This window comes from Notamacropus eugenii, chromosome 6 (genome assembly GCF_028372415.1).
Source record: "Notamacropus eugenii isolate mMacEug1 chromosome 6, mMacEug1.pri_v2, whole genome shotgun sequence".
NCBI lineage: Eukaryota > Metazoa > Chordata > Mammalia > Diprotodontia > Macropodidae > Notamacropus > Notamacropus eugenii.
The window spans coordinates 33324280-33351484 of record NC_092877.1 but is presented as its reverse complement, the minus strand read 5'-3'; the positions used below and the strand labels follow the sequence as shown (position 1 = coordinate 33351484).

The 27205-nt window shown below is 43.2% G+C and overlaps 1 protein-coding gene across 1 annotated transcript in view; it reads right to left on the bottom strand.

The window, feature by feature from the left end:
- DKK3 (dickkopf WNT signaling pathway inhibitor 3) overlaps window positions 1–24703 on the bottom strand; it is a 63836-nt gene extending 39133 nt beyond the window's left edge. Inside the window, exons 1-4 of the mRNA XM_072619428.1 lie at window positions 24508–24703; window positions 23344–23623; window positions 13806–13943; window positions 13129–13209 (exon numbers count right to left, since the gene is read on the bottom strand). Of these exons, the coding sequence (XP_072475529.1) occupies window positions 13129–13209; window positions 13806–13943; window positions 23344–23601 (477 nt within the window). The 5' untranslated portion in view covers window positions 23602–23623; window positions 24508–24703. The remainder of the gene's footprint in view (window positions 1–13128; window positions 13210–13805; window positions 13944–23343; window positions 23624–24507) is intronic.
- Window positions 24704–27205: the final 2502 nt, after the last annotated feature.

Sequence of the window (27205 nt, the reverse complement as noted above, 5' to 3'; positions counted from 1 at the left end):
GTACTCATTCAGGGATCCTTACACCTGATTTCTTGTCTAGGGAGGCCCTGAACTATGAGAGAATGGAAATAGTCTCATGGTGGTATTTTCTTTCCATCACATCACTAAAACACCTCGGGAGCCAACAGCTTCAGACACATACACACACCACCCACTTAGAATGTCCTCATTTAGAATTCTGCTTTTTCCATGGCCAGTTATCTGGTGTTTGGTCAGTAGGCGACAAATTCTACACACAGCTAGTTCTCCATCCTCCCTCTTTCAGATTTCCAAAATTGTCTTTGTTAGCAGGCTTACATAGTGAGCCTCCCATGTACTAGGTACTCTGGAGACATTCCGCTAATGCTTGTTTCACTGACATTGTCCCTAAGTCTGTCTCCATCTATGTCCTCAAACTTCCAGGCCTTTGTAGATAGAGAAACAAGTCCTTTATTAAAGGGATAGGGACTGACTTCATTGATATAAGGGGCTCCCAGATAAGGAAATTCCCTCTGTTATGCAGGTGGGTACCTTCTCTGCAACTTCTAGACTTAGAAAATTCCCTAGACCATTGAGAACTAAAGAGACTTCTTCACGGGGGACATACATGACCAGTATGTGTTAGAGGAAGGACGTGAACTTCATTCCTCCTGACTCTGAGGGCAGTGTACTAGCTCCTGTGACAATCAGTCCATCTATTAAGATCTAATAAAAGGGTTAGACATACACTTTTGATAAATACCACAGATGATCATTCTTTGGAACAACTTCTTAAAGCAAATATAATTCCCTGGATGTTTATTTATTTATACCCCTTAGGTAACCTCTTTCATTCTTCCTTATACCCATCCTTGATTTGATTACTTAGGTTTGGGGACTTATGGCTTCAAAACTCTGGTTAACTCCTCTTTGAATTGATGACTTAGCTACTACCATGATGAGAATTTTCCCTGCCTACTCTCTGTAACCAGAGGACCTGGATTTCCATCCTGGTTCTATTACCAGGGTGACTTTTGGGTCCCTTCTCTCAGCCTCAGTTTCCTCTTGATTATAGATGATCCCTGAGATGGCTTCTATCCCTAAAGTCTATGTTCCATGATTCACTCTAGTCTGGTCCTCCATCACTTTATCTCTGGAAACAGAGCTTGTTTTATTTGCTAGCCTACAGAGCTAGTCACAGGTTGCCCCTCACAACCCAGCTTCTTTTTAGAAACTGCTCCAGTTACAAAGTTTAAAGCTGATGACATCTCTTGTACCAAAAACCGGCGTGGGGGAACAGCAGAAAATTAACTGGTTTCCTCAGTAACTAATGTTTCCTGTCTTGCTGACTTGGAAATGAGGTAAAACATTTGGGATGTTTTTCTTTCTCTCCCAGCCTGCAATTGATGGGAAAGCAGGCGTATGTAGCAACAAATGGGGAACTGGACATTTTATGGGTTCCTAAGGTGGAAACAACATCCTAACTCACCTTCCCCTCTGTCTCTGTGCAATTGAGAATGGTGTTTTGAGATTCGACTTGATCAAGGGGATTAAGGCTAGTTAACCCTTTTAAATGGTTAATGCCACTCACTCCATTCCAAGGCAAACTCTCCCACACTTCGATAGCTACCATTGCTAGAAAGTTCCTTCTCATGTTGAAAAGAGAAATCTGCTTTCTTCTATCTACCAGTTATTGCTCATAGTTCTGCCCTGGGGCCAGGCAGAAGAGGCATCCAACTCCACACCCCACCTCAGCCCCTTCTCGAAGCAGCAGGACCAAACTTCAGCATAATGAGGGGAAACCAGAGGTACAGAGAAATTTCTAACGGTCATTTAATAACAGTTCAAAAAATGCTATATGGAATTTAAAGCTCTCCAAAAAGCTTTACATACATTATCTCATGTGGAAACTCTTCTATTTGGCCTTTTAAAGACCCTCATAATCTGGCATGAACCTCTTTCTGACTGATGGTGAACCAGTTCCTCCAGACCCACCCAACACGTGTGTCTAGCCAATCTGGTATACCTGCTGGACGTACAATATCCTAACTCTCACTTCTCTACATCTAGAAAACTACCCCAGACCTATCTCCCTCCTTATTTCTCTTTAGAGACAGCTAGATAGTTCAGTGGATGAAGCGGTGGACAGAAAGAGCTGACCGTAGCTACTTACTAGTTGTGTGAGCCTGAGCAACTTAACTTCTGCTTCCTCAACCATTGTGGGGATCAGTTAAGATACTATTTCTAACATGCCTAGCACAGTGCTGGGAGCATAGTAAGAAGTACTGGCTTCCTTGTCTCTTGAAATAATTGCATGCTTCAAGCTTCAGCTTAGGTGCCACATCCTCCAAGAGTCCCTTCCTGCTTCCCCCATCTGTTAGGCCTCCCTTTCCCAGATTACTCGTGCTGTATACACATACACACACAAATACACACATGCACTCGCTGTTGTCCTTTGTTCTCCAAGATAACCGAAATGACATCACTATTCTAGAGTCAAGGTTCAGTGTCTCTGACCGTAGTTGATCAGACCAACAAGAGCTTGGAATGTTCTATCACAGTCCATGTGAATATTTGGGTGGATTCTCTAAATTTGTGCATCTCCCATATATACATGCATACATACACACATACATATATACATATACATATGCAAATAAGAACATATATATACATATGCTCCCACATGCACATGTATACACACTCACATACATACAAATACATGTATACACACATGAATACACAAATACACATACACACACACATACATATCTTACTTTTGCCCACTTATCTTTGCCCACACTTTTCTCTCCCCCTTCCAGTAGAACGCAAGCTCCTTGGGAGGAGGAATGCTTAATTTCTGTCTTTTGTGTTGTCAGAACCTGGCGCACATGGCATAAGGGTTTACGAAATGATCCTTGTTGATGGAGAGCCCATGAAGAAAAATGGAACTGACTAATTTTAGCTCAGGCTAAAGAAGGATATTCAAGTCAACCACTAGGCTTCCTTCCATAGCTCCAGGACTGAAGGTTTACAAAGTATTTTATATGGGTTATTTCATTTGATAATGTTTGTTATCAAATTGTAATGCTCTGACTTTATAAATCTGATGGAGAAAGATGGCAGTATTTGACTTTAACACCCTTCTTCAAATTGGGTTCAAGGTGCCTACATTATTTAATAATGTAGGTAAAGTGCTTTGACAGGTCTGTTAGCCAATAAAGATTTACTAAATGCCTGCGGTATGCCGGGCACTGTGCAAAGAAGGACAAAAAAAATCCCTGCTCTCAAGGAGTTCACAATCTAATGGGAGAGCAACATGCAAACAAACAACCGTGTACAGATGAGCTAAATACAGGATAAATTGCAAATAGTCGATCGAGGAAAGGTTTTAGAATTGGAAGTGTCTCAGAGGCCACCTTCCAGGTGTCAAACTCCTTAGGACCCAACGGCTATAATGGAAATGAGAAGGAAAGCTCAAGGGACTTTATTTTAAAGTGTCCATAGAGAAGCAGAGGAAGATATATCTGAACTGATACAAAGTGAAGTGACTAGAACCAGGAAACCAATATACAAACGAATGACAGCCACGTAAATGAAAGAACAAAAATAAACAAGATTGTATGCCATACATTGTAATGATATTGCTGTGTGGTTTGCCCTTCGTTCTCAAAAAGGAACATGACATCAGAGAGGTGATGCCATTACTTGCAAGTAAATTGGATTTAAGTGAGGTAGGGCTGTGCAATGTTGTCAGCCTCACTTTCTCTTCCAGAGCCAGCTGGGTCCAATGACAAGATGTAGATCAGGACAACTGGTGATAGCCCAACATTGTAACAATAGATCTCAACCCCAAAGAAAAATTAAGAGAAGATACCTTTTACCTTCCTGATCACTCTCAGTGCTAGTGCCCTCTTTCCCAAACTAACTTGTATTTAATTGTTTTATATTTCTTCGAATTTTCTTTTAGATTTATTCTGTATATCTTTAACATATATACTTGTCTTTCCCATTAGAACGTAAGCTCTTTGAGTGCAGGAATTATTTCACTCTTTTTAGAAGCAGGCAGGTGGCTCAGTGGATAGAGGGTTAGATAGGGAGTTAGGGAGATCTGAATTCAAATCCAGCCTCAGACACTTACTGTGTTACCTTGGGCTAGTCATTTGGCTTCTGTTTACCTCAGTTTCCTCAGCTGTAAAATAGAGATAAAAATAGCTTCCAGAGTTGTTGTAATGATCAAATGAGATATTTGAAAAACACTTAGTGCTGTACCTGGTCCTTAATCAATAATAATAAAGTGGGCACTTAATAAATGCTAGCTATTATCATATGCTAACTTTGCATTTGTATTCCCAACGCCTGGTGCAGAGTAGGGGTTTTAATAAATGCTTGCTGATTGATCTGAAGAGGTGGGAGAGTATGGATGTGGAACAGCATCACAGTGTCCAATTTTCTGACATCACTAGTATTGCTGAGCTGTCTTTTCCCATCTTTGTTAGAGGTTATTTTAAGGCATGATTCTCTGGGAAGGGGAGTAAAGAGAGATACAATGAAAAATGTAGGTATGTAAAAATAAAAGATTGCAAAAATGTTTTAAATCAACATATTGTGGAGCATTTTCAGAACTTTGACTTTGTGCCATTACTTAAACGTAGGCAAAGGCCCTGGAAGATTTCAAATGCATTTTGCTTTTTTTTTTTTTTTAAGTCACTGATAGGTTTTCATGTAAATGTCATTTAAATATAGCATGGGAATATTTTGAAAAGAAATGTCTTCTCCTTAAAAGTTGCTCTTATCTAGTGTGTTTGTTTAGCTAGTTTGGTGAACGTTCAAATATTTACCGAGGGGGTCACAGATTTCTTCAATGGTCCCCTTCTGGTGTTTTCTATTGGATCAAAGCTCCCAGAAGTCCATGGACTTGGCCAGAAATCCCAAAGCAAACAAATTAGAAACCAAATCAAGAAGCCTAGAGACCAAGCTGACCCAAGTTCTGAGGGTAATGGTATGATTGGCACCTCTCTCCAATAAATTCACACAAGACTTTCTGTTTTCCTTAAGAAACTACCATTATGCCTTCCAAAGGCCCTCTCCCCCACCCTTCCCACACCACTTCAGATGAAGTTACCAAGCCCCACATCACCCATGAGGATGTTGGCCATCACTCCTTCTCATGAATGGAACATTGTCATCATGGAGACCTTTGTGATCATTCCCTAGGGATACCTCCAGGTAAGAACAACAGGATGAGTGAATTTCGTGGTTGGAATTTCTTCTTAACTCTTGTCAGATCCTATTAATCTGACAGTACCTAACTAAAGCAATAGAGAATTCCAACATATTATGAGGCCTTAAACAGGTTCTAGGTCTATGTTCTCAAAGAGTTTATGTTCTGATGGAAAAGACAAGTAGATGATAGATAGATAGATAGATAGATAGATAGATAGATAGATAGATAGAGATATAGAGAATAAATATAAAGAGAAAAATACAAATAAATACAAAGTCACATCCAATATCTTTTACATGTTACCATCATTTAGTGAATAAAATTATTTAAAATATAGAATTCCATTTTCCCAGAGGAGTACAAGATCCCTGAGGGCAGAATTATGGTATACTGGAGAGATCACTGGGTCTGGTGTCAGAGATGCTGGATTCAAATCCTAGTTCCAAGATCTTATTACTTGTATGACTTTAGACAAGTCACATGAACTCTCTGGGCCTCAGATGGGTCATTTATAAAATGTAGATGGTAGAGCCGAAGACCTCAGAGTTCTCTTGGAGCCTGCTATTTATAAACTAAGACTCCTTTTTGTTAATCCCCAGTACCTAACACTGGGCCTTCCATCTAGTAGACACTGAATCAATGCTTACTGAATGAATGAAAATGTTCATTGCTGATCATAAGGATGCTGTACAGTACAGCAGAAAGAGCGCTGGCCCTGGAATCAAGGAACTGTATTCAAATCCTCCCACTGCTACTTGCTACCTCTGTGAATTGGGCAGGTCACTTAAATCTTCCTCATCTATAAAATGAGAAAGTTGGATTAAATGACCTGATCTGAGGTCCCTTTCAGCTCCCTGTCTATGATGCCATCCATGTTCTTAGAGGCCCACGCATCCTCTCTCTCCCACACTGGCTCAGGAGGGAAACTGACGATGCCCAGAGGCATGCCTCTCAAGGAGAAAGAGAAATTATGGATTTTTTGTTTAGTCATTCTTCAACTGTGTCCCACTCTTGGTGACCCCATTTGGGGTTTTCTTGGCAAAGACACTAGAGTAATTTGCTATTTCCTTCTTGAGCTCATTTTTACATATGAGGAAACTGAGGCAAACAGGGTGAAGTGACTAGCCCAGGGTCACACAGCTAACTAGTGTCTAGGGCCAGATGTAAACCTAGGAAGACCCCTCTTGGCCCAACATTGCACCACCCAACTACCCTGAGAAATGATGCTATACTTACTCTTTCCCACCCTGCAGAGAGCTTAGAGCTTTTAGGAAGGAAAGCCTTTGAGAACTCTCCAGGCTTCCCTGTTCCTAGGGCTTCTATGGTACCTTCTCTCATGGCCTGCCCCTCATCCACGGGGTGTTCTCTGCCTTAAGTTCATTAACAGGGGTGGGGATGGTGGAAACAACTGAGTTCATTCAAAAATGAGGATATGCACTCAAAACATGCTAGCCAAGTGACCAAAAAAACTCAACCCATGAGGAGGTCCCTCCCTTAAAACATGGAAAGGAAAAATAAACAGGGAAACTCTCCCCACCAGCTGTCTGGTAGGAGAATAGCACACGTGCTGCTGGTTTGGAATGTAGGTCACGGCCCATTATAAGAAATGCCTCCATACGCTGATTTGCACATTGAGGACCAAGATTCCCAAGCCCCTGTGGAGGGCCTGTGCATTTCAAGCAATATTTGAGCCAGGAAGTTCCAGGGCCAATTTTTTAAAATCCCATTATGAACTTTAAAACATTTCATTGTATTTTATTCCAAAATAAATTATTAGGAATCATCATTTCATTCTGCAGAGCCTATAGAGGAAGCAGCTGATGGTCTCTCTGGGAGGAATTAATGAACAGGAAAAAAAATATACTATTAGCCCCAAAATAATAGTAGTTCCCATGTCTATAGAATTTTTCTCACAGCTTTACAATTCTCCCCATGTAACAGATGAGGAAATGGTCAGAGAGGTTAAATAAATTGCCCAAGGTCACACAGCCAGGAATTGAACTTAAATGTCTTCTGACATCAATCCCAGTAGGGTAAAGTGATCACAGATTGTGAGCAAGAAGGAACTGTACAGATCATTTAGTTTAAATGATCTCATTTTTACAGAAAATAAAACTGAGGCTCATAGAATGTTACATGACCTGCCCAAGGTCACATGGGTAACAAGTGGCAGAAGCAGAATTCGAACTCAAATCCAGTGATCTCTCCATGGCCCCATGTTCCTTCCCCTGTGCCTGCAAACATGTTCAAGTGTTTCCTATCCTCAAAAAAAGAAAAAAAGAGCCTGAAGCCTTCCCTTCGCCCTTGGTGTGCTCTGAAATGGTTTCTCAGATCCTCTCCTTCCTTTCTTAGCAGCAATTCTAGAAAGAGTGGTCAGCGCTCACTGGTCTGCTTCTTAACTGACAGCACGGGAAGACACCCACACACCTCTCACAGACGTGAGGTCCAAATGTGGGGGCCATAGCACACGGCAGTGTTTCAAAATGTTGCTTAGTTTTGCTAAAAAAAACCAATCTCTCTTCTTCCGCTTTGTTTTTGTTATTTTTTTATTGCTCACATGTTACTTTTTGTTTACACTGTATAGTGTTACAAAATATATTTTATATTTGTATTGTATGTTTTTGTATTTGTATGTCATTTTTTATTTGCAAGGGATGGCTCTTTGGAAGGGGAAATGAATACGATGTTAAAACAAAATGAATGGGACGTTAAAAACAAAAGACAGCAATGTGTATTTTAAAAATAATTCCGGGCAGCTGCTCCTCACTCTCTATCTCCCAATCCCCAAACACACTCACTTCTAAAATCACTTGAATTCACTTTGTCTGTGTTTTGTCCAAGACCAGGGGCACTGAGTGGCATGTAGAGGGCTAGGCTGGGTGACTGGCAAATCAATTACTCACTTGACGTCAAGTGCATTTAGGGTTAGGGTTAAGGCTAGAAGCTGCTGCTTTCTGGTACAAGGATTTCCCCATACCAATGAAATAACAGCTATGAACCACGTGCTTCCTGACGCATGTAAATATGATATTCCCCCAATAAAATGGAGGCTCCTTCAAGGGAGGGACTGTTTATTTTGCCTTCACATCCCTATCTCTTAGCATAATGCAGTAGGTAGCAGGTGCTTAATAAAGAAATAATCATAGAATGAATGAATTGAAGAGGCTAAGGCAGTCTGCTGCGGTGGAAAGTGTATAGACTCGTAGTCAAAAGCTGTGTGATCCTGGGCAAGTCACGCTTTGTGCCTCAGTATCCCCAAAGATAAGGGGACTGGTTTACACAGCCTCAGGGTTTCCTTCTAGCTGTAGCTCAATGCTGCCATTATGTTGGGCAAATCCCTACCTCTTCCCTGGATCTCATCTTCCTCTGTTGTTGAAATAGGAGGGTGGAATCCTCACCTTCCTTTTAGCTCACCTAAATGAGCTAACAGTCCAGAGTTTGCTGGATAGAACTACTTGCCCTTTGCAGTAAATCGAAACCTAATCACCCCAGGAATGAGGATATGAGAGACACCCTGTCTCTTAACCCCAGAGGGGGACACCTCCTCCACACACCACTTTCTATTCCTTACATGAAAGATCTTGCTCTCTCCATCCCCTAAGACTCAACTTACCCTTCCCTGCCTTTGCTTCCCCGCTTCACTCCCAACCTGCCTTGACCATGAAAGCAATCCATCTGTCTGCTGTCTTGTTAAGTGGGTCCTGGTTGAATGCTCTGCAAAGAAAGGGAACCACAAGAGTCCCCAAAGCATTATTGTTGCCCAGCTTCCTCAGGTGAAATAACATTCAATTGTCCCTTTTTTCCTTCCACTTCCAAATCTAGAATCAGTCCAGTAATTTACATGATGTATGAAGTTTTCAAGCCTTCATATGCTTATAACCTGGAGCTTTCCACAAGCCTCAGGTTTCTACATGTTTTACTACAAAGACCAGGGGAGGAAAGAAGAGGAAATGAAAAGAAGAGGAAGAAAGGAGGAGGAGAGGGAACAATGGGGTCCCTCCAGTGACAGCCTTTTAATTAACTACACTTACAAATTTTAAATCTGGAAATGTTGACTCTGTATATGATATGTCATAATTCACTGAAAGCATAAAATCTTTTAGCCTTTTTTCTTTAAGGTAGAATTTCTGCTGTACGTTACATACTTTCAGAAGCAACTGTGAAAATCATTAACTGTGAAAGTTGGAAGGGGCCCTAGCTTGCAATTTGCAGTATTTCACCTCCTCCCTCTCTTTACCCCTCCCCTGCACAGCAATCTGAAGCAAGCCAGCCAAAGGATTTTAAACACCTGATCAAATCCCCAAAAGCCAAAGGGCACGGATGGAATGGAAATTTGTAGGAGGAAAAATTCTTTCTCCAAGATGGCAAAGATGATTTCCCCTTTCTTCATAGACTAGAACCTATCACTTACTTAGAAATACTCAATTATAAATTAATTGGTAATAGAATCGGATAAAATGTTGGCCAAGGTTAGATGAAAGAACATATGAAACTATGATATTTTAGCCTATCTATATCTCACTTTCCCTTTAATCCTAAAATAGAAAGAACACCAACATTTGACTAAAGAAAGTCCCAAGCATTTATCAGGATCAAGCGATCAACATTTATTAAGTCCCTACTGCATGCTAGATACTATGCTAGGTGCTAGGTGATGGAAAAGAGATTCCTCTTTAGTTGGATTCTGAGGACCCCTCCAGCTCTGAATACTGGGAGTCTATGTTCAGATTGGAGAATTCTGCTAGAGCTCAAAGCTAGCTTTCTGGGTCTTTGCATAAAGTCCCAAACTTTCCAACTGCATTATCTTGGAGACGGGTATACTCAAAACACGAAATTATTCTTTTGAGGTGGTCCAGAGAGCTCATTTTTCACTCTTTCCTGGCTAATTACAATTACTTTATTCTCTAAGGAAAAGGGTGAGGGCAACTCACAGTCTCAAAGAAGAGTTGCCAACCTTTCCTTTTAAACCCTCCTTGTCTTGCTTTTCCATTCCTCGACCTTAATTCTTCCTGTTATAGGAATATATATATACATATATGTGTATAGATGTATATACACATACATGTACATGTGTGTGTGTGTGTGTGTGTGTGTATGTGTAGAGCTAGACCTTAGAGGTCACGTAGTCCAACCCCCTCATTCCACAAGTGATGAGTCACTTGCTCAAAATCACACAGCTAAATAAAAACAGAAGTGCGATTCGAACAGAGGTCTTCTGTCTCCAAACCCAGTGGTCTATCGTTTCCTCATATTCCTGGATATCCTCCTATTCTCCTCAGAATTGTTTTGGATGCTCAATAGTTACTACACTTGGTTTCGTTTCTGTGAAAATTTCTCTGATCCCTTTTCAGCCATGTATTTATCTCTCCTCCCTCAGCCCCAACAAAATATTTTCTCTATAGCCTGGTGATATTCACAGAATGGAATGTCCAGAGCTGGAGGCACCTTGGATATTTATGTAGTCCAGTGGCCTCATCCTACAGACAAGGGAACAAGGCCCAGATGGAGAAGGGACTTGATCCAAAGTCACACAATAAATCAGTAGCAGAGCTGAGATTACAGCCTGAGCCCCAGACGCGTCATCTTGCTTTTCTACAAAACAATTAGGCCTCCTCTTGGGTTCTCAGCCATGAGTGATTCTCCCCAGCCTCCAGCTTCCTCTCTCCCCATGAAGCTGTAGGTTGGGTTTCGTGACTCTTCTTGGAAGGGATTAAGAATCCCTACCATTCCACAGGACAGTCTGGCTCTGCAGCACATAGTAAGTGTGAACAAATGTTAGTCTGAATTACTTTTTGTTAGCCAAATTAGCTACTCCCCCTAAAAAAGCCCACAAGCAGCCTGAGTCCTGGGCCAATAAAAGAAACCCCAGTTCTTTTCCTCAATGTTGTCGAACACCAGAGAGGCCAGGAAGCACCCAGTTTTCCTTCACTGGATCCTATTAGGAGGCTTGGACTCCACTGGCTCCTTCTAAAGCAGAGTTTCTTAACTCCTTTTGTGTTCTGGACCCATTTGGGAGACTAGTAAAACCAGTGGATCCCCTTCTCAGAACAATCATTTTAAATGCATAAAATAAAATACATAGATTAGAAAGGAAATCAAAAGTTAATGAAAATAAAGATGGAAAGTTTGTTTTATTTTATTTGAAAATATTTTTTGGCCCGTGAAGTTCACACATCCTCTGGAGTGTTTCCCTAAAAGATCTCTGGATACTGAGCTAAGAAATCCTGCTCTGGAGAAACCAGATCCACATAAAACAGAGGCAGTAAATGTGGTGGAAAATATTTGGAGAACAGCTTATGTGACAACAAACATAACATAAGGTAAAACAACTCTGAAAAGCCTCAGAATGGTGATTGATGAAGTAATGAACCATGACTTCAAAGAACTGACGGACAGGGAAGTGGGCTTCCTGCCTCTCAGCAGACAGTGATGGACTACAGGTGGGGAATGGGGCATACCTTGTCAATCATGCCTGATGAGTTGATTTGTTTTGTTCAACTGCCATTTTTTTAAGCAAAGGAGGATTCTATAGACAAGAAGGAGTCAGGAAATGTTCAGGATGCTTTCAAAATAGCAACAAGTATCTTTTGCAACATGACTAATGGAAATATGTTTCGCATGACTTCACATGCATAGTTAATATCTAGTTTCTTGCCTATTGAAGGAGGGAGAGAATTTGGAACTCAAACTTTAAAAAGACAAATGGTAAAAAATTTTTGTTACATGTCATTGAGAAATATTTAATGAAATAAAAATATATTGGACAGAAAAATCAAAAGGTTTTTTTTAATTAAAAAAAATTGAGTCAGAGACCCCCTATATGTTCTATACAGGACATAGCTCAAGGTCTGTCACATATGTCTTCTGAATCAATTTTGGTAGGGTGGAATGGGGACATTCAGGCCCACTCTTTTTCTCAGAACATGGAAATTTGAAGCTCGGTACTATCTTCTGGGAACTAGGGTGGTACAGTGGATAGAACACCAAACCTTAAATCCTAAGACTTTAGTTCAAATCTCCATTCTGCTAGTCGTATCTGTACAATGGTGAGCAAGTCACTTAACCACTTTGGGCTGTTTCCCCATCTGTAAAATTGAAGGAGTTGAACTAGAGGGCCTTTAGAGTTTATTCCAAATCAAAATATACGATCCCACCTCTGCTGTTGGCTCAGATCTCTCTTTGGCTTGCCCCTTAACCATCAGTTCTAGTCCATGAATGGACCACTGTGTTTTCTGAGTATAAGATATTGGGGAATACCTCCATCTCAGGACAAGTGGTGTGATTCTGGGTAATCAGAGGCTGACACAACAGGGAGCCAAGTTCTGGAAGGGCTGGAAGCCTCTCTTCCAATTTGAAACCTGTTCTTTCTTATCATTGCCTTGTCTGATGGAGGTTGTGCTTTTACTGTTAAACTGCATGGGCCTAAAGGAACTGATCTGCCATGTTGGTAGTCCATGGTGCCTATGACCCTTGGCTCTTGCCTTATCTTACTGGCAGCCCAGACCTCCAAGCACCTTCCCAGACTGCTTCACTCTGTGACACTGAACACATTCCCCCTCTTGTTTTCAGCTCCCCTCTACGTATGTTCTCTTTCCCCATTACAATGTCATTTCCTTAAGGGCTTGACTACTCTTGTTTATACTTACACATTTAGCTCTTACAACAATACCTGGTATATAATAGGAGCTTAATGAATGGTTTCTCTATCTGTCTAGATATGGCTTCTGAGGTTACTTCCAGATTTAAATCTATGATCCCATAACTCCCTCCCCTCTTCCCTCATTTTTCTCATCTGCAAAATGACAGCATTGGATGAGATGACCTCTTCACATCTTTTCCAGCCTTAAATCTAATTCTGTCTTCTTGCTTATGGTATGGAAGCCAATGGTTGGGTCTGACAGTATTGAAATACTGGAAATAAAAAAGTAATAAGCAGGACTTACGTGATTCCTTTTCTGTTCATCCTTTATGGTGGTAATAATGGTCTCTGAAACAACAGTTTGTCCAGTTTGATTATTGGTTACCTAGGATGGAAACATTGACACAGTAAGGACAAATGGAAAACAAGATTCATCCAGCAAGTTGTTCCCAGTGCTCCTGTCCTTTCCTGAGGGAGACACATCTGGAAAAGCAGCATGATTACTAACACTCACCCTTTCTTTCACAGTCACATGAAAAGTAATCAGGATTCGGCCTTAAATAATAATGACAACGGCCATTTCAAGCAGGCCTTCCCAGTGAATAACCCTCCACAGTGTCTCAAGTGCTTTCCCAGACGGTGTCTCATCTGAACCCCATGATAGGCCCCTGCACCTGCCCCAGGGGCGTTCCCCACCCCCTCCACTCATCATTCAACAAGTCCTGTGAAAAGGAGAAATTCGTTGTTGCCTCTGGCTGTAATTATCATCTCCAAGTGGAAACAGTATAAATATTGGTTGAATGAATGATGCAAGTCTTACAGCCTGAACATGAGAACTCCACATGGCCTTAGGTGAGAGATCTCTCTGGAAAAAAGATGTATGAGATCTTTGTTTTCCCATGGGAAGAAACCCCCTTTCCTCCTTCATACAAGGAGACCTCATTGCTATAGACGTGATGAGGTGCCATGCACGTCTCCTACCTTGTCAATTTCCTGGTGCCTGTAGACGGTTTTGTTTCCCACCTTGACTTCACTGTGAGAGTCATTGTGGAAGTTGGGAGGCAGGTTTTGAAGGATGATTTCTGATGAAGTTTTGGTGGCTTCCTCCTCTGCTTTAATCTAAAAATTCAATAAGAGTTTGATAAGCAATTTGACTGGTCTGAAAGTTATCAGTTAGAGTCCGACAGTCTAGAGAGGTCATCGGTGGGGTGGTACTCATCCCTGCCTTAGACGTAGGAAGCTGGGGTTTAATTCTCAGTCAGGACTGTGGTATGACTTAAGTGGAACCAGAAAGACCATGGAGTCAGGAGAGCTCACTCCTAGATTTGCCTCTGCTACTATCTCTCTGTGTGAACTTGAATGAGTAACTCCTGTCTAGACTTTACTTTCTTCGTCTTAAAATGATGACATCTAGTTCTGAAATTCTAGGATTCTATGAAACCCTACTCCTATGCCGCCAAAGAACCTGAGAACAAGTATATTGTTCAGTGGTTCAGTCATGTCAGACTCTATCTGACTCTATGGCCAAAGTCCATGGAGTTTTCTTGGCAAAGATACTGGAGGAGTTTGCCATTTCCTTCTCTGGTGTGTCCTCCATTTTACAGAGGAGGAACTGAGGCAAATAGAGGGTAAGTGACTTGTCCAAAGTCATACAGCTAATAAGTGTCTAAGGTCAGATTTGAACTTAGATCTTCCTGACTCCAGGACTCATGCTCTATCCACTATACCACTATCTGCTCCTCAGCAGATAAAGCTCTTTGAAAAATGGCTAAAAATGAAAAGAAAATAATAGCTAATATATATACTGTATAAATCACTTTTTATATTCGAGGCACTCTGCTAAGTGCTTTAATCATTAAACACTTATTAAGTACCTACTAGGTGCCAAGTGCTTTCTAATTATTATCTCATTTGATCCTCATAATAACCCTGGAAGGTTGGTGCTATTATTATTCCTGTTTTACAGATGAGAGAACTGAGGCAAACCATGGTTAAGTGACTTGCCCAGGGTCACACAGCTAGTCAGTGTCTAAAGCCAGATTTAAACTCAGGTCTTCCTGACTCCAGGACCAGCACTCTATGCACCGTGCCACCCAACTGCCTCTAGGACATGGTGGGCAAGGGATAGAGAAGCACCTGCACCATTGTCGTAAGCAATAGAACAAGAAAATAGATATACTGCTGTCATCCTCTGTTTAACCATATCTGGAGGTTGAGTCCAATTCTAGGTACTGCATCTAAAGTGAGGCACTGACAAGACAGAGTATTACCAGGAATGGGTGGCCAGAATGGTGGAGGTTAGGGTTGGGAGAAGGGAGAATGAGGCTGGTGATGCCATACCATGTTAGTTAAGCTGAAAGACATAGGTTCTGTCATCCAACAGCTGAAGGTCTGACACATGGACTTAATCATCTAAGCCCCATTAAAGTACCAGGTATTGTGCTAGGGCATACTGGAGTTACAAAGACAGAGAAGGAACAGTCCATGATTTTTAGAAGTTTGGGGGGCATATGTACACAAATAGGCATATGCAGGATAGGAACAAGATAAATACAAGGGTAGTATTTTGGGGGGAAAGCACCAATAGCTGGGATAGGGGGAAGGGCATAGATCAGGGGAGGTTTCACGTACAAGGTGGTACTTGTGTTGAATCTCATATCAAACAAAGTTAAGGGATTCTGAGAAGTGGAGGTCAGGAAGATGTCCATCCCAGGCAAAGGGAACAGCCAGAGCAAAGCCACTGAGATGGGAGATGCAGTGTTTGTTATGTGTGAGGAATAGCCAGACCAGCTCGGAATTTTCTTTTCTTTTCCTTTCTCTTTTCTTTTGTGGGGGAGGGGGATGAAAAAATAAAGATATGAGGAGAGATTCAAGGAGCAGGTGGTCCCTGGTGGAACACATCACAGGCAAGCAGAGGAGGAGGGTCAATGAGAAAAGACACTCTACAAGGAAGTGAGAGATCATGGATAACCTCCAGTATGAGAGCAGAAACCAATGTGTGAAGGATTCGGAAGGAATGGTTCAATAAGAAATGGGAGCAGTGGATGTAGACACTGGTTTGACCATACTGGAAACAAAAGAAGGGCAACAGACTGATTGGTGGCCAGAGGTCAGGGCATGGTCCAGAAAATGGAGGGTTGTTTTGTTTTTTTTAATAATATAAGGAAGAGGTGAAAATGTTTATACGTACAGAAGCAGGAACTACAAAGTGCTGCCATGTGGGAAAAGGATCCATTTCATTCTGCTTGGCCCCAGGGGACAGAATGAGGTCAAAGGGTAGAAGTTGTGGAGACAACTTTTGATTTAATATGAAGAACAACTTCCAATGTATTGGAGTTATCCCCAAATGAAGCAGGATGCCTTTCAAGATATAGGTATTCCCCCACTAGAGCTCTTCAAGCTAAGTCTGGGTGGCTACTTCTCAGGTATGTTGGAACAGGACTCTTCTTCAGATGTGGACTGGACTGAGCTCCTTGTAAGTAGGGCCTGTTTCATTCTTTGTACTTGTATCCTCAGCACCTACCACAGTGCCTGACATGTAGCAGGGGCTTGATAAGCACTTGTTGATTGCCTAGATGACTACTGAGGTCCCTTCCAACTCTGAAAATGATTGAATTCTGTTATAGTGAGGAGAGTTTGAAATAAAAATGGAGGGGAGAGTAGAGAAACAGAAAGACGGAGAGAAGCAGAGAGGAGAGAGAAACAGAAAGAGAGAAGAGAAAGAGAGGAGAGAGAGGAGAGACAGAAAATATGTGTGGGCTCCAATACTGGGGAAGGGAATCAGAAATGGATAAAAAACAGAATGTACGGCATCCCAAAAGTCTTTGTACAGTTTTAAGCCAGCTTAAGAGAAGAAGGGGCTAGTTTCAAAGAAGAGAAATCTTTTCTATAGAGACCATACATTGAGACTTTTATAGTGAGAGAGAAGAATGGGAAAGACAGATTTAGGGGTGGCTACATGATGGGAGCTCATGCTAGGTCATCTCAATATTCTCCACAAAGTAGGAGGCAAGTTCACCTACTAAGAAAGAAGTGGCAATTTGGCCATTCTATGGTTAATGTGTTCTGTGCAGCTTCCGTGCCTAGTACATGGTAAGAGTTTAGTAAATGATCTAGCTAGCTATCTAAGCCAAGGGGAAACAACCCACTTTGGCATCAGAATGATCCAATTTGGTTTCCTCTATTGGTCAAATAACCAAATAATGAGCAAGTCTCCACTTCCCTTAACGCAACAGAAATGAGCCTTTGTGTAAAATCCTTCTTGGCAGAATGAGCTAAAGGCCTTTTAACAGTATCATAAACCACAGAAAGTGCAGTTTTATCATGGAAATTTTATGCACCCATAACTATTATTGCCCTAGCAGGCAAACTTGGGCATTTAGCATGTTGTATTTAACACAGAAAGACTATGTAGCCTATTAAATATGGCACATACACAACTTATTGTTTCCAAGTGTCCATTCTAGTATAATGGGGTAATAGGGGAAAGGTATTTATTCCAGTTCAGAACTTGGGCTCCACCCATCTAGCAATAAGATGATCTAACAACACAGTGAGCGATCAGATTCTCCATGATCATAAACAAACAGAGAATGCTAGAACCCACAAGGATCAGAGAGGCAGCAAAGTAAGGGAGAAAGAGCAGAGAATCCAGAGGAAGATCTTCATTCACACTCCAGCTCTGATAGGCTCAGGCAAGTCACTTCTCTCTGGGTCATAGTTTCTTCTCTATAAAATAAGGTGTTTAAGCTAGACAACCTCTAAGGCCCTTTTAGTTCTAAATGAATGTTCTTTTTAGTCTGACCCCTGCATTACCCATGTGGGAAACTGAGGCACAGAGATGATGCAAGTACAAGGTTTCACAGTTAATAGAATCATAGATTTAGAGCTGAAAGATTAACACCTAGCCCACCGCCTTCCCATTTTACAGACTAGAAAACTGAGGTCCCAGAGAGGTGAAGTGACCTGCCTTGATAGAATTACTTGCTAGATTATAAACTCCTGGAGAATAAGGCCTATTTCATTCTTTGTAGTTGCATCCCCACTGCCTAGCTCAGTGTCTGGAACATAGTAGGCACTTGGAAAATGCTTGCTGATTGATTAGCTGGGGGTCATTACACAGCTAATGAATGTCTGAGGTGAGATTCAAACACAGGGCTTGGTGATATCAAGTCTAGTGCTCTATCTATTATGCCACACTGCCTGTAGCAGAGCTGGGATTACAGCCTAGGTCTTCCAGACAGACAATCTTTTTACAATGCCTATAGAGAAAAGAAGAAAAAACCAAGCAACAATTATATAGCTCTCCCAAGTTTTCCAAGGGTTTTACTTAAATTACTTCACTGATCCCAAAACAACCCTTTAAAGTAATAGCTAGGATTATTATTCCCATTATACAGATGATAAAGTGGATGACAGGATCAATCTGACATGCAGATGCTTGGTGCTTTACCCACATCTTCCACCAATGACTTACAATTGAATGCAACTTGGATTTTTTCCCCCATTTTCAGAAAACCAGCAGCCTGATGCAGTTGGACCGTGTGAAATGTCGAGAAATACATTTAACAGCAAAATCATGACATAAGTCTATAAAAAATGGATGCCCTGAATTGAGCAAGGTCTGCATGGTCCCTGCTTTTCAGAAATGGAAAACAAATAAAGCTGCCTTGATAAGAACATTAGTGCTTTCATGAAAATATATCACCCTCCTCACCTAGAGGGGTGAGACTACCAGGGCATTGACTAGAAATGAAGGAAACAAGCACTTATTAAGCACCTACCACGTGTAAGGTGATCTGTAGATATTATCTCATTTCTTCCTTACCATAAGCCTATTGTGGGAGGGAAGTGCTATTGTAATTTCCATATTTTACAATTGAGGAAACTGAGGCAGACAGAGGCTAAATGACTTGTCCAGGGTCACGCAACTACCAAGTGTCTCAGTCTTCCTAACTTCAGGCCCAGTGCTTTATCCACTATGCCACCTAACTATCTCAGGAAAGAAATGATTAGCAAGATCTAACTAGGAAGTAATCTCATTCTGCTTACACCCAAAAGGCAGAAGTCAAACAATGCGTGGAAGCTGCAGAGGGGTAGATTTAGGCCCTGTACGTAGAGGAGGCTGGGCAGCTAGATGGCATAGTGGATAGAGTGCCAGGTCTGGAATCATCTAAATTCAAATCTGTCCTCAGACACTCACCAGCTGTGTGACCCTGGTTGAATCACTTAACTCTGCCTCAGTTTCCTCATCTGTAAAATTAGCTGGAGAATGAAAAAGTAAACCACTTCAGTATCTTTGCTAAGAAAACCCAAATGGGGTCACAAAGAGCTGTACATGATTGAGAAATGACTGAACAAGTAATAGGGGGAAACTACCAGTCTAAAGGATAATGGACTACTTCGGGAGGCAGTGGGTTCCTTTACATCTCAAATCTTCAGAGAGATGCTGAATAGCCAAATGACAGCAATATTGTAGAGAGAGGCTTCTCAGTCAGGTATATTTTGGACCAGACAGCCTCTGAAGTCCCCTTCCAGTTCAGATTCTATGATACCAATCCATCATGATGTTAACTTTAAAGAGCCAAAGACTTAGAATTAGAAGGGGACTTACAAATTGTCTAGTCTGACATTCTTATTTTATAGGTGAGGAAACTGAAATCCTAGAGAGAGAAAGTAACTTCTCCCTGTGTACCACTGAAGCAAGTGCATCTAGTAGCGCAACCTTACTTATAGCTCTTCATTACATTTACAAACACAATCCTTACCACAATCTACACCTGTTCCCAATACACTACATCCCATCTCCTGCCTCTATGTCATTGTATAAACGGTCTCCCACGTCAGGGACATGTCTTCCATTTCTTCACTTCCTTCAAAGCACAGCTCAGATGTCACCACAAGTAGTGGTACTCTCTCCCTCTTGAAGTTACTTTGTATTACTTTTAATATATTTTGGTTTTACTTATAAACACGCTGTAGCATCCCCATTAAAATGTAAATTCCTCCAAGGCAAGGGTTGTTATTGATATCTTTATGTCCCTAGTGCCAGGACATAGTAGGTGCTTAACATATGTTCGTGAATTGAATTAACTCATTTGCTCCTAGCCTTCAAGGTAAATGTTTGTAAGTATTATTATCTCCATTTCTCAGATAAAGACGCTGAGGCTCAGGCAGGTAAAGTGACTCGGGGATTTAATTAAAGTCAGATATTCAGACGCTGGTTAAGGCCACTGGTCACTCCCTATTCCTATCTCTCCATCACAGGTTTTTCTAGCATCATGGAAGGATGTAAACGAACCCTTCACAATAGTCTTGGCCAATGCTCATTACGGAATACTAACTGGTCTTTTGAGCAACATCTGGCCATTGTGGATAATTTAGCCACAAAATGAGACGCGGCCACACTTTGAATTTACATTTGATCAATCGAGTCATTACCAGATTCCTTCTAGCACCAATGCCTGCTTGGAGTTAAATTTCAAATGTCAATTCAAGTTTTACAGAAAATGGGAAAAAGTTTCAACACTGAAATGAAATACAGGGTTGGCCTCTTTCTTTTTGGTGGGAATCCACTTTCTTGCCTAGAAGAAGTTGAAATAAGCTAAAGGAAATGAATGAGTCAGTCTTGAGCAAGACAGCTCTCGTAGCTGTATCTCTGAAAAGAGAGGCAATGTTAACTGAGCTGACTGAAATAACAAAGTAAAGCTGAAGTTCTACTTCCTGGGCCTGCCTGGTTTCCCCCTGTCTTATCGCTCCATTCTAGCATCCTTTGGCAGACATCAGGAAATAAAAAATGAGACTTCCAGGATCTGGACCATTTTTGTATCAGTTGGGAATTAAACCCAGGTTGTTTGTAAGATGAGCCACTGGGGCGGCTTTAGCCATAGGATTGTAGGATTATAAAATCAGGGGTCAAAGGAATGTTAGACATCATCTAGACTGATATCTTTTAGAGATGGGGCAGCTGAAAGGCCTGGAAAAGTTAAATGACTTGACCAAGATGCTACAGATAATAGCTAGTTAGAACCAGGATTCAAACTCAGGTCTTCTGACTCTAGGGCTCTTTCCACAGTCCTACATGGACTCCATTTGATCACGACCAAGTTACAACCTCTTAGGATCTCCATTTCCTTAAATGTAAAATGAAGGGGTCAGTATAGACTGGATGATCTGGACTGATTTCCAGATGATTTTGTTAGGTTTCTTCCAACTAAATCTAGAATCTTTTGATACAAGTTGTATGAAGGTGTGGTAGGGACTCCCAAACAACGCTGGGCTAGAAAAGACAAAAGAACTATTTTTGGTGAGAAACATCTTGATATTTAAGCCAAGTGTTATATGTAGTACTCTGGGTAAGGAAGAGTTTATACAGCTTGGAAATTTTTCTTGGCACTGGATGGAGAAAAAAGTATAGGCTTGGTCAGAGTCACTCTGACCAAAGAAGAAAGAGGCAAGGCTTGGACTTCCTGTCACTTTGGACCTCTAGCTGACTCTTTTCTGAAGAGTTTATTAACTGAGTCAGAAGGATGAATTTCTAACCTTAAGCCCTGAAAAAAGATAGGCCAATGAATTCTAAGTAAATTTAATACCCAATCTTGGTCCAAAACAGAAGATGAAACACATCTCCTCCTTCGTGTCAGAGAGGTGAGGGAATATGGGTGCAGGATGGTAAAATGCATTGTCAAGTATAGTTATGGTATCAATTATTTTTAAAAATTGGTGTTTTTTAGTTATTTTTTTCTTTATTAGAAGGAAAGATTTCATTCCAAGGTAGTTGAGGTAAGATGATCTCCAGAAATTAAAGTGGTGTTTGGCCCAAAGGAAAGTAAGTTTTGATGGGTGAAACCTACCTAGTTATCTTGAGGTTATTAGCTAGATTTCTTTCCCAAACCTAAAACACAATTCATTCTGAATCTCATTGATCTGACAACAAAATATCCCTGCCCAAGCACCACTTAATAGTTATCTTGGGGGCCCTCCTTGGCTCAGTGAATGTTTCTCTTTTGACCAGCAAGCCTTAGGGTCTTCCCCTCTCTGATTTTTTTTTTTTAAAGGGGCAATTCCTTGTCTCCCTTCTCCAACAGGCTTATTCACTGAGTAGGTCAACACCACTGAAAGATGTTCACTTAAAAAGACCAAGGTCTCTCACTGCATCCTGGGCCATCTCCAGTTGTCCTGATCTATATTTGGCCACTGGACTCAGATGGCTCTGGAGGAGAAAGTGAGGCTGGTGACTTTGTACAGCCCTCACTTACTGAAATCTAATTAATGCAAGCCATGTCATTTCCCTGATGTCACAGTCCTCTTCAAGAAGGACGGACAACCCCCTCCCCCCACCACACACACACACACACACACACACACACACACACACACACACACACACAGAGTCTCTCAGCTCTAACCTGCCATATGCACACAGCTGCCAAAATAATCTTCCCCCATCACTCATTTGCTCAGAAATTTTCAGGGGCTCCCTAATACCTTGAGGATCAAACCCATAGTCCTCAGCTTGGCATTTTGAGACCTCCAACATCTGGCTCCAACCTCCGTTTCCAGACTTATTTCATATTGCTTCCTTGTACACTCTCGATTTGGGGAGTCCACACTGGACTCCTAGCTATGTTCCAAACTCCGAGTTCTATATCCTGTCTGTGCTCTTGCCCCAGCTCTCTCCCTATACTCCTATGCCTAGAGTAAGTTCCCTCTTCTCTTTTGCCTTTCCAAATTCTTTTCTTCTTTTTAAGTTTCTTTTCCTGGTCCTGCTAGGTGTTAGCTGTTCTCTCTCTTGCAGTTTTTCTGTACCCGTCCTATTCCTCGGTAAATGCGAGCTTCCCGAGGTCAGGGATTTGTATTTGTATCTTCAGAAACCAGCACAGAGCCTTGCACAACATGAATGATTAATAAATAATAGCTGAGTTGTTCTGGCGGTGCCTTTGAAAGCCTGACCTCATTTGGGAGGCCCAGGGGCAAGAACATTTCCGACTTCTTTTTCTTGTCTGCAAATTGTATTTGGGTTGATAACAAAGACCCTAAACCTCCCAGAATCCTTTTCTCTTACCGATTCTCCTTGATGGAGGATGGAAGGAGCCACAGGGCACCAGATAGGGGAGCAAACACCTGGCTGAGGGGATGAGCTCACCAGCAGGAAATCCCAGCTCCTGTAGACTAGGGAATACCAAATAGGAGGTGCCATTATCATGCTCTCCAGGAAAAGGCTCCTAACACTTCTTTCCAGAAGCTCTATTCAGTTCTCTCTCCGAAGGCAAGGTAGGTGCCTTGATGGTCCCTCCGGTTGGACTTGGGCCCAAGATGGCTGGGCCATGGTCCCCTGCTCTCAGCACAGTTCGGGCACGCAGTAAACGCTTGTTGACTGCCTGGCTGCCCTGGGGCGCACTTGAACCTCCGCCCACCCGCACGGCACCCGCCAGTAACCCGGCCCAGAGCATGGCTTGCTTGGGCTGCTCTACCCAGAGCCCAGAAGCCGGCTCGCTCACTGGATCCGCGCTGCACCCACCTCGTCCACGGCGCTTTGCAGCTTGTGCTGCGTGTCTTCCATCAATTCCTCCACCTCACGGAACATCTCGTCTAGGGTGGCTTCCTCCTGCGGAAAGGTGAGGGCAGGCAGGGGCCCTTCCCGCTGCACCACGAGGAAGGGAGAGGGGCTGGCGGGCAGGGTGGAGGGGGCCGGGGCAGCTCGCCCAGCTCCGGCCAGGAGCCCGAGCAGCAGCAGCAGCCTCGGGAACAGCAGCAGCCTCGGAAGCAGCAGCAGCATCCTCAGCGCCTACAGCGGCTGCCTGTGCGGGAAAGAGCCCAGGGGTGAGGGGGGACGCTCAGGTCCCCATGCTGCCCTGACCCTGCAGTTCTCTGCCTGCCCATCCCAGCACCCTTCCCTTCCCCTGCGGCCAGTCAGCCCTCCCTCCCTTTCTGTGCCCAGCTCCAGGAGATGCTCTAGGCCCTGGCTCAGAGCCCAGCCCCATCGCCCTGCCAGCACGGGCCCCGCCGGCTCTGTGCTTCGCTCCCCAGCTCCCTCTGGCCTTTCTCCAAGGAAGTCCCCCAGTCTCTTTCCGGAGCCCCCCTCCACACTCCCTTCCTCCTCATCTCCCTCCAATTTCCCCCCTTCCAACCTTTCCCCAGGAATATCCCCAGTCTTTTCCCTGAGTCCCCTCCCAGCGCTGTCCCCTTAAGTTCCCTTCCAGCCCTGTCCCTTCTCCCTCCCGCCCCATTTACCTCCAATCTTCTCCCCTTCTGCTCTCCCTTCAGCCCCTCCCCAGGGATGCCCCGTCCCTTTCTCTGAACCCCTCCCAGAGCTGTCTCTCTGGCCTCCCTTCCTCCATTCTACGCCTACCCCTTCCCCCTCCCTCCAATCTTACCCTTCCTTTCTCCCCTTCCCCGGCTCCCTCCAGCTCCTCCCCAGAGATGCTCCCAGTCCCTGGCTCAGAGTCCTGTCCCTTCTCTAAGCGCTGCCGCCTCCTCCCACCCTCCCCTCGCTGAAGTCCCAGCTTCCCCAGCAGTCCTGACTTTCTGTCCCCCCTCCGAAGCTTCTGCCAGCTTCTTGCCTTCTGTGCCTGATCCCTAGGGATACCCCCTCTCATCCCCTCTCCCAGCTCCCTCGCTCCCTCCCCCAGATCGGGCCTCCGCCACTGGCCCCCTGTACTGAGGTGGCCTTAGCTTGACTGACCTGCGCTTCCCCGAATGGCCTCCGCCGCCGCTGCTGCGGGGAGAACCGGGCGGCTCCCGCGGGGACCCGGAGCAGGAGGGCCGGACCCAAAGGACTAGGAGATGCGACGGCTGGTACCCGCCTGAGATCCGTCCGCAGCACAGCTCCCTAGTCAGCCTGCCTGCCAGCCCGTCTGCCGGGCAGTCCGATCGGAGGCGGGCTGTCTGCGCCGCCCTCCACGATTGGTTGGAACCCTGGTACTCCTGGGGCGGTCCGAGATGCCTGAGAGAGGGGAGAGGTGGGGCTGGGAGGGCTGAGGGGTCCCGGGGCTCCGACAAAACAGAGTGAGACGCACCCACAGTTACTGAGTCATGGGTGCTCCTCTCTCTCAGCAGCTGCAGCTCGGTTGGAGCTTAGAGAGCCCAGATGGATCCAGTGCCCAGGGACCTTGGTTGGTGATGGGCAAATGGTGCGAGGAGGGAGGAAGCCTTGGTCTAGGAAAGAGGAAAGCTGTGCTCCAGTCGCAATTCTGCCACTAACTGACTGTATGAGCTTGAACAAGTCCATTCCCTCCTTTCCCCCCACCCCCGCCTCAGTTTCCCTTACCAAAGAGATTAGAGATATCTTTAAAGACTAGCAAAGTCTCTGGGGACTACTACCACCCCACAATCAGTGTACACTAAGGACGACCAAGGGCTATTTGACCTAGGCGCTTCAAACTCCACCAAGCCTTGACATTAAATCGGCACCCAAATTAGCGGAGGGGCAAAAGGTGGGGGTTGGGGGTAAGAATCAGCCTTCCAAGTCTTTGGCCTAAAAGGAAATACTTTAAAAAGGGAGTTCCACCACTGAGAACCAGCGCAAAAATCCCGAATAAACCCATACCATTCCCACCTCCTTTTCTTTTCTTTTTCTTCCTTCCTTCCTTCCTTCCTTTCTTTCCTTCTTTCTTTCTTTCCTTCTTTATTTCTTTCTTTCTTTCTCTCTTTCTTTCTTTCTTCCTTCCTTTCTTTCTTTCTTTCTCTTTCGTTCACTGATTGCAGCATAGAGTAGTGATGGAGAATCTACCTCTGAGTCAGAAAAAGCTGAGTTCAAGGCCAGCATATGACACACGCTAGTGCTGTGACTTTGGGCAAATCACTCAATCTCTCAGTACCCAAACAAAACTCTCCAAGACTTCAAGTTGAAGAAAAGGTACCAAACTGTCTTGGGAGAGGAAGTTTTCTCCCTGGAGAATTCCCTACATTAGTAAATTCACAGCTCCAGATTCCAACTAGACTCCTCTAACAGAGCAGTGGTCTGAACAGAGTATAAATGGATCAACCATCTCTCTTATAAATATTATCTTCCCCCTCCCCCCAAATCCTCTCTTTTCCCAAACTTCTCTATTACTGTGGAGGGTAACACCATTCTCCCAGTCACCCAGGTTCATAACCTAGGTGTCATCATCCACTCCTCACTCTCACCTCCTGAATTCCAATCAGTTGTCAAATACTGTTGATTTTTACCTTTATAACCTATGTTATATGTACCCCCCTTCTCTCCTGTAAAGCTGTCACCACCCTGGTGCATGTTCTCATTACCTCATGCCTGGATTATTGTAGTAGCCTTCTGATTGGTCTCTCTAACTGGAGTCTATTCCCATTCCAGACCATTCTCCAATCAACTGTCAAGTTGGTTTTCTTAAAGCACAGTCCAAATTCATCACCTCCTACCTAATTCAATAAACTCCGGTGGCTCCTATCACTTCAAGGTTCAAATGTAAAATCCTCTGTTTGACATCCAAAGTCCTTCACACATTGGCACCCTCTACCTTTCTAGTCTTCTTACACTTTCCTCACCCTTACATACCCTCTTCAATGCAATGGCCTCCAAGCTATTCCTTGAACAAGATACCTCATCTCTCAGGTCTGTGTGTCCTGGAATTCTCTCCCTCCTCCTCTCCATCCCCTGGCTTCCCTCAAGTGTCAGCTAAAATCCCACTTTCTGCATGAAGTCCTTCCTGATCTCTTTTAATTCTAATGCCTTCCTTCCAAGATTATATCCCATCTGTCCTGTGTCTACCTTGTTTGCACATAGTTGTTTACCTGTTGTCTTTCTCCTTGAGGACAGGGACTGTTTTTGGTTTTTGCTTTTCTTTGCTACAACTCTAATCACAGAGCCTGGCACATAATAGGCACTTAATAAATGCTCATTGACTTCATTGAACAAGATGAAGAAATGGAGAAGGATTCAGTACTGGTTGAGTGACTGGGCCCAAAGAATCAGGAGTTCACAAATGAGGGAGGGCAGAAGAGAATTTAGAACTCAACATCTTCAAAAACAAATGTTAATAAGAAAAATAATAAGAAAAGAGGAAAAATAGATCAAGAGTTCAACATCAGTTTGAAGAGAAGTTCTAGTGGGCTAGCACTATTTAAATGATTTTTAAAAATCAGTACTTTAGATGAAGACAAAGATTACATACTAGTCAAGTTTACAAATGACATGAAGCTAGGATGAATGGTTAAAACTTTAGATGACTGAGTATTGGGATCCAAAGCTAGGCCAAACTAGAATGATAGATCAAATCTAAAAAGATCAAATGTAATAGGTATAAATGTAAAGCATAGTACAGTGTGTAATGATCCAGTCTTGGAATCGTGGAGACTTGGGTTGAAATCTTAGCTCTAACATAATGGGTATGTGACTATGGACAAGTCACTTAATCTCTCAATGT